Genomic DNA, 8338 nt, shown 5'->3' on the forward strand with positions numbered 1-8338 from the left:
AAATAAATATAAATATGCATTAATTCATCTCACTCACAAAAAAACAACAACACAGATTCAGTATTCCTGAAAATGAATAAAAATAATGCAACTCAGAATATGACGCAAACCTACAATAATTAAATGTTAAAAAACACAAATATCCTTTATGTATTTAATCCCATTCTATTAACCAATATCTTTGCTTCTGACCTTCGATGATCCAGTTCAACCATACTAATAAGCAAAAATTACTCTAGACAAACATTTGTGTGTCTTTTTTTATTGCTGAAATGTGTTGAAATTTCTTCTTCTGCATTCTACTGTACGGACGTAAATTTACTTTCCCTTCAGCCTGAGGCTTATTCATTTCACTTTTGGTGTGAAAAGGCTTTTATATTTTCCAAAAATAGAACTTTTTTATTTTAAAAACAAACAAGCAAGCCCTGTCCAGATTTAAAAAGCAACGCAAAAGTAACGTAATGCATTACATTCCATAAAAAGTAACTAAGTAACGTAATTAGTTACTTTTTTATGGAGTAATGCAATATTGTAATGCATTACTCTTAAAAGTAACTTTCCCCAACACTGTCCAGTTCCGCAGATAAAGAACAATCAAGTCTTAAAAGCATCTGTTGGGTAATCTTGATTCTTTTGCACTAATGGGGATCCATCAGGAGTATGAGCAGGGGAAAACGTAAAGCTCGCCCATCGCAATGGTCCCTGGAATGACTGAGGCAGGGAGGTTAAAAACCATAATTGAATCAATAACCTGAAACCCTAATTTAATCTAGAACCAGCAGCGTTTGAGAGCTTTGTAACAAAGCACCATTTCAAAATAGCTCAGCCTCACTGACTCCAGTAGAGCCTGAGACAGGTGGAGATGACAGCTGCTTCCTGTCAGCTTCTGCTGTTGAATGTTGTTTGAGATGGGAGTTGCGGAACAAAGAAAATGGAAAACAGATCTGCAGCAGGAGACGTAACTTGTGGTTTTGCTGATTATAAATGCTGCAAAGAATCGATGATTCAGGCTAGTGGCGTGTGAATTAGCTGCATGTAAGCTGTTGCTTTCGCTCTGCTCAGGCTGTGAGCCGTGCATAAATACTGCACTCTGGCAGTGATGTAACTGGAGGTGAAGAATTTGAAGAAATGCCAAAGAACAACTTTGAGCTGTAGACCAGACAGAGAATGTGTACTAATGCTTGCACATTGACTATCAAAAGGTGTTTTCAGCTAAAATTGGCAGGAAATGATCAAGCATTAGTGTACTGTCTACAGCTCTAGGAATTGCTTTGGCATTTGCTCAGATTCTTCACCTCCAGTTACATCACCCCACTTGCCAGGAAATAAAAGAAAATGTTTCATTACATTTGCCATTATATTGTTATTTATCCTACTTACCGCACCCCTAACACTGGCCAAATATTAAATATATATACAGTACATACTGTATATATATATATATATATATATTATATATACACACACACACACACACACACACACACACACACAATAAATACATAATAAATTATTAATTATTCTATAGATAAACAATAAATTATGGGTTAATAAAACACTACTTTGGAATGATTTAAATAATTTACTTTGTAATTAAAAGCAATCCAACAAATGCTATCATAATATATTATTACTTGAGAATGAGTAAAATCAATATAAAAATCTATATAAAACGGTGCTATAGTAAATGACAAGTTTGCATACATCAGTTGAGCAACTACAGTATGTGGTTTTTCAAAAACCATGCTTTCAGTATACATTTTATTTTGAATCAGGGCACAGTGCAACAGTGATTAGTAGAGACTGGGTTTCCTGATTAATCTGTCTGCATTTGGGGCAGAATCGTACACCTAGGAAAAATACATCCCTCATGACACTCATTATTTACAGCTTCTATATGGCTTACCTCTGTCACAGCGACATTTCTCATGATGATATTGAAAGCTTCCAGACGCTTTCATCTGAGCACCAGCTGTCTGCTATGAAGACGCATTTATGTTTCTTCTAAATCATCTTCTCATCACCTTAAAAGTGGTACAATGTCTCCCTGTAGGGGCCACAGACGCATATAGTGCACAAGTCACCCCGGCGAGGAGATGGAGTAAAGTGCTATTCAGATCAGTTCAAAAATGAAACTGAAGATGAGTTGGTGTAGCACAGATAGAAGGAATGCAGATGTGTGCTTTCTAGCAGTCTGTGTTGAGGTAAAACCCATTTGTGCTAAACGGATGAGAACATCACATTATAGGAGAGAATTGAGCTCTTCAAAGAGCATCCATCCAAGGGACAGCAGTTTCCATTCTTTGATTGAGAAAGAATCTCAAGCTGATTGATTGGTTAGATACAGAGAATTTAAATGTGGCTATTTCAGTTCGATTTCACTTCAAAGATTGTAATAAGATATCCTCTAATAATTTTTCATATATTCCATAACTTATTTTGTTCTGGATCAGAGTTGTTATCTTGCTAATTAAATAAGCTTGCATTATTTTCTGTTGCATGAGGTGCTCTCTTTACGGCTACACTTGGATCAAACTTCGTATTACGCTTCCAGTCTAGACCGACAGACTCTGAATCTGCCCTTGTGTACCTGCCCTTCAGCTGCCCACACGCTCGTTTCTCACACCTGAGAAACAGTTCCTGTTGATCCCAGTATAGTACTCCCATCTGCTCTCCAGGCTTCCTGTTGGGCTGAGTGACCTGTTTCTGATCCGCCCTCTCTATTAATGATACATCTGATCATCAAAGGCTCATTAAAGTTAGACAGCTCATTTGGATCATCACCTCAGTAGGATGCCTTGACCATGACAAACTGTATGTCGAAAACTACAGTTTGCTTAACAAAAGAGGATCTATTTATTGTTTGTTCTATTTGGAATGACTAGAATGTGTGAGGAATCATCAAAATTCAAAATACATGGCTGGATGTTTTATGTACTGCTTGATACATAGGTTCATCAATGAAGGCTCTATTTATTCTTATGGGTTTAGGGTTAGTGTAGTGAAGGGGCATGATGTATGTAGTAATTTTTAGTCTTTGTGGGGTCCGACTAACCCTTGGACCTCACAAAGTAAAACAACACATACAAACACACACACACACACACACACACACACACACACAAACAGACTTTGAACAACATTATGTTGTGACCTCAAAACATAGTGCATGATTAGTAAACTCATATATCTGGTACCAGCTCCATATGTTTGGCTATTCAGACGTGGTAAACTTGTTCAGTAGCGCACCCGGTACATTATTGTACTTGCGATGTGGAGAACTCAAGCTCAGTAAAACACAAGCCATGATAAAAGAGCTTGTAGCAGCAAACTAAAACAGCATGGTTGCTTCAGAAAATGCATTTCTATTTCACATTTGCCTTTGTTAACACTATTGGTTTGGTTTACGGTGGGGTTTAGTGTAGGTGGTACAATATTAGAGCAGTGGTTCTTAACCATGTTCCTGGACCACTGCAACACTGCACATTTTGCATGTCTCCTAAATCAAACACCTGATTCAGGGTCACATATCATTTCCTGCTGCCGCAATACGTACAACATAATAAAATGTTGCCAGATTAATCTGTTTCAGACGAAAAACTCAACATGCTTTTAGCGTCACTCACTTTTAGCAGACATTTCACTTGGAAAACATCGCAAAATGTGCAAGAAGAAAAGTAATATCATTTTGTAAAAATGTTGCCACAGGCAAGTTTTTCCAATGAGCCTGGGTTGCTATATTATTATTATTATTATTATTATTATTTATTTTATTTTTTTTTACATTTAATTTAGTTGTCTCTGTAAATATATACATGGATTTATTATTTTTGAGATGTGATACACAGTGGTTTTAAAATTGCACAAAAGACTAGGTTAAATTGTTCTGCCCTTTGCAAGTAAATACTTCATAATTTATTAAAATTGCATTGACTGTCAGTATGGCTTTTAGAGTTCCAGTCCATTTTGATGATGAAACTATTTGTTTATTTTTGGCTGATACCAATTTTGATTTTCATTACCACATTAAATGATCTGTCACTTGAATGGAGTATTAATCATTTGTAAGACGTGCTTCTCATACAATGACCTAAACTCCAGTCTTATCTCTTCCCAGCACTCTGTAGATGCAGTGAACGCTGGTGTCAGTCCTATTGGAGACACGTCATACAACTCCAGTCACTGGGACTTAGGGAGCTCCTTTTTCTTCGCTGGAACTGTGATAACAACAATAGGTAGCACCTAAGCATCCCTGGATATTATACATACATTTCAAACTGCTACCATAAGGCGGAAGACTCCACACCTCATTAATATGTATAGCTCAAGCCAAGTACAAGGAATTTGCTTGTGTCATACATTTATAGTCTCGCTTTCGGTCTGTATGCCTGACCCCATAACCACCAATCAATCTTTTTTTTTTCTTCAGCCACATTTAAATGGCATGTGTGAAACTGTGCCTGCTTCAGCTGTCAATCCAAATAAAATTACTGATGCTTTCAGAGTGATTCACTGATTTTTAGACACATTTTAAAGTCTCAGTAAGATAAAAAAAAGGGGGGGGGGGGGAAAAATCAAAGCTAAAAATAATGCATATATAATAAAACACCACAAAGCATGTGCATTTTTAGAAATACATAGTCAGGAATGGAAAGAGAGGCTATAGAAGCTTGTTTCCCCCAAAGAATGAAAAAATAAAATAAAAAAAGGTATTTGTGACTTTTTATATTACAATTTTTGTGAGATCATTTAAACTTTTTTCCTCATAATTCTGATTTTTTTTTATCACAAAATTTTCAGAATTGCAAGTTATAAACTCCGAATTGTGATATATAAACTCAGAATTGCGCGATTCTGAGAAAAAAAAAAAGTCAAAATTACTAAATGATAACTCACAATTGCGAGATATAAATGCTATATAAGCAAAGTTGCAATTACCTTTTTTTATTCCCTGGCAGAAATGCAAAACAAAATCCTGACGTATTCTCAGAATTGCGAGTTTCTATCTCACAATTTGGATTTACTGCAAGTTATAAACTCGCAAAAAGACTCAAATTGCAAGTTTATATCTCACAATACAATCTCACAAAAAAAGTTGAGAGATATAAACATAGAATTGCAAAAAAAAAAACATCAGAATTGTGAGGTAAAAAGCCTTTGTTTCATTCTGCGGCAGAAACACTGTGCATTAATTCACTACTTGCAGTTATATGGCACATTCCATTGGAGGTTTGATGTAATGCATTTGAAGTCCATAAGCTGCCCGCTGTGTTACCTGCCAGGGCCTGTGACTGATTACTTAAAGACAGGGGCGTAGCCATCATTTCAGAAGTGAGGGGGACAGAAATGTTATATATATATATATATATATATATATTCTGTCCCCCTCACTTCTGAAATGATAGCTACGCCCCTGTCTTTAAGTAATCAGTCACAGGCCCTGGCAGGTAACACAGCGGGCAGCTTATGGACTTCATTTGAATTTAAATCTATATTTATTCACACCGGCTCTTGAAAACCTCTATGCGAACACACTTGCCCGAAAAAGTGCGGGGGATGAATTTACGTGATATTAAAAGTGAGGGGGAAACGTCCCCCGCGTCCCCCGCGTAATCTACGCCCCTGCTTAAAGAAGCAGTTGTGCAATACAGGTTAGTATCTAAATGCTGACAGGACTCTCAATGTCATTGGCTCAGCCATCCAGCAGGCAATGGACAAAGGCATAAACAAGATTAGTTTTTACACTTCAGTTGCCAAACCTTCCAACATGCTCTCAGTAGACACATTTTGATCCACGGGGACCACAGTAGGTAATTTCCTACGAAGCACTTTTAACCTGCAGAGTGTATCTGACTGGAATCCGTTGGAATTAACAGATTGATTGAAGTCTGGATTTATATATAGCAAGATTAGAAGACGTTTATGACGTTTCTTTCATTTGATTTTGTGTAGTTTGAATAGGCCACGAAGTAAACATCGATGTAATTATCCACATGGAATTATCCCATTACCATTATATGGCAGATTTTCATTGCATCACATCCTTCATATGTCACATGGAATATACAGTTGTTAATTTGTTTTTCAGCTGCGTCTTAATTTACACCATTACTCTCTTATCTTTTTAAGGTTATGGCAACATCGTTCCAAGAACAGAGGGTGGGAAGATTTTCTGCATCCTTTATGCAATATTTGGCATCCCACTCTTTGGCTTTCTTTTGGCTGGTGTTGGTGATCAACTAGGGACTATTTTTGTGAAGAGCATTGCTAAAGTGGAGAAAATGTTCAGGGTAAGTGAACTGTGGAGCACAAAACTAGGGTTAATGAAAACAAGGCTGTGAGGGATAGATGCACAATCTGTTTAATAGGCTCTATGGTAAGGTACCCTTGTAAAGGCTGTAATACACTACATCGAGTTTACAAAATAAAACTATATGGTATTTATTTTCACAAATGAAACTAACAATGTATTTTAATGCTAAATGTTCTAATATGCTAATATGCTAAATGTTTACCATGGTAATTAGCATTTCAAGTGATAGGTTTATGACATTAGAGTATGCAAGGTCACTTCTTTTCATGACTTCCTGGAAGGTATTAGTCAGGAATATCGCAGCACTTGTTTATAATAGTTTAGTCAGACCCTGCACAGCAGAGGTAATAAACACAGAACTGTGGCTCCTGATAGCAGCAGGCTCCAGCATGCTGAGGCAGCGGCATCTGCAGTACGGGTTGAGATCACACCTCATTAGAACTAATCAGTCTCATTCAGATCATCATTAGGCCCATCAGAGAGCTAATGGACACATGCCACCTTCACATAGTCACGAAATGTCTTCTTGTGCCACATGTAGCCGCTGCTGGCAATGAAGTCATGCTGTTTGCATGACTAAGAATGGCTCTTGTACGATGTCGCTTCATCTTTCATGTTGATATTGCTTTTTGTCTGTTTCGCCCCCCCAGCGCAAACACAATCAAATAAGCCAGACCAAGATTCGAGTGGCCTCTACATTGCTCTTCATCTTGGCTGGCTGCATCCTCTTCGTCACCATACCAGCCATCATCTTCAAGCATATTGAAGGTTGGACCGGGCTGGAGGCGATCTATTTCGTGGTGATCACACTGACGACTGTTGGGATCGGAGATTATGTTGCAGGTACGGACAGCATTTGGAATTAATGGGGGAAAACCCTCACTTCCCTATACTTCCCTATACTTCTCACTAGTTTCATTTATCCATGAACCATGTCTAACAGTAGACTTGTAGAATTTTGTCATTTTTATTTCTGAAAGTCTTGAAATTGTCATTGTCAAATGATCATTTGACATTTAGTTTCTTGTGGAGTTTAGTTTCTGTCAAGGAACAGGTCCAGTGGCTTTTGGTTTGCTTTGTTAGGCAAATTGGCTGGAGGGAAGAAATTTACCTACGCAATTGATTGGATTTCATTATAGCCTTTGTTTCCATTTAGTACTACTTTTCCAACACAGTCCATATAAAATCAATTTATTGTCTTTCTGAAGCTTCTCTGCTTGCAGACACCATGAGTTGTCAAGAAAAACCGAGCTAGTCTGATTGCAGTTCTCAGGAAATAGCTTACATGAAATTGGCAGGAGGTTTTGATGTGTGCCTCAAAAGGCGTGCTTGTAGATTTAAAATACAATCAAATGCTCCCACCTCTGAAATGAAAGTGTCATTTATACATCTCTTGCAATCTCTTCCAGGAGGCAATAGAAGAATAGAGTACCGTGAATGGTACAAACCGCTGGTGTGGTTCTGGATACTGGTTGGAATGGCTTACTTTGCTGCAGTTCTAAGCATGATTGGAGACTGGCTCAGGGTGCTTTCTAAAAAGACAAAAATGGAGGTGAGACTTTTGTTAGCACTACATTTACCTTGAGTAATCCTGCTAAATTTTCTACTTGTTTTAATAGAATTTTCTATTTTCTACTAGTGATCAATGACGTGATGTGACACTAATCGATTTACTCAGAAATACACACAAAAAAAATGACATTTATACAAATAATAACTATAATACTTCTCTTATATGATGAACATGTTTTTAATTTCTGTATTATAATTTATTTTGATATTTTTATGAGCATAAATCTATATTATAATGAAGAAGAAATAATCCTTAAAATGAAATCCTTTGTAACAACAACAATAATAGTGATAATAGTAATCTTTTTTAACAAAACTGTTTCACTGCTTTTAATATCTGAAAAGCTTTTGTACAGAAAATCAGTCATGTGGTGCAAATAACATGCAAAAACGGCTGAAATGTGTATATATATATATATATATACAAACACACACACACACACACACACACAC

The 8338-nt window shown here is 36.9% G+C and overlaps 1 protein-coding gene across 1 annotated transcript in view; it reads left to right on the forward strand.

The window, feature by feature from the left end:
* The window catches only part of LOC107668129 (potassium channel subfamily K member 10-like), a 19888-nt gene that overhangs the window by 9694 nt on the left and 1856 nt on the right, over nt 1-8338 (forward strand). The window contains exons 3-6 of the mRNA XM_016459921.1: nt 4118-4235; nt 6130-6290; nt 6964-7156; nt 7723-7865. Coding sequence (XP_016315407.1) covers nt 4118-4235; nt 6130-6290; nt 6964-7156; nt 7723-7865 — 615 coding nt within the window. The remainder of the gene's footprint in view (nt 1-4117; nt 4236-6129; nt 6291-6963; nt 7157-7722; nt 7866-8338) is intronic.

This window comes from Sinocyclocheilus anshuiensis, unplaced genomic scaffold, assembly GCF_001515605.1.
Source record: "Sinocyclocheilus anshuiensis isolate Anshui unplaced genomic scaffold, SAMN03320099.WGS_v1.1 scaffold2461, whole genome shotgun sequence".
Classification (NCBI taxonomy): Eukaryota; Metazoa; Chordata; class Actinopteri; order Cypriniformes; family Cyprinidae; genus Sinocyclocheilus; species Sinocyclocheilus anshuiensis.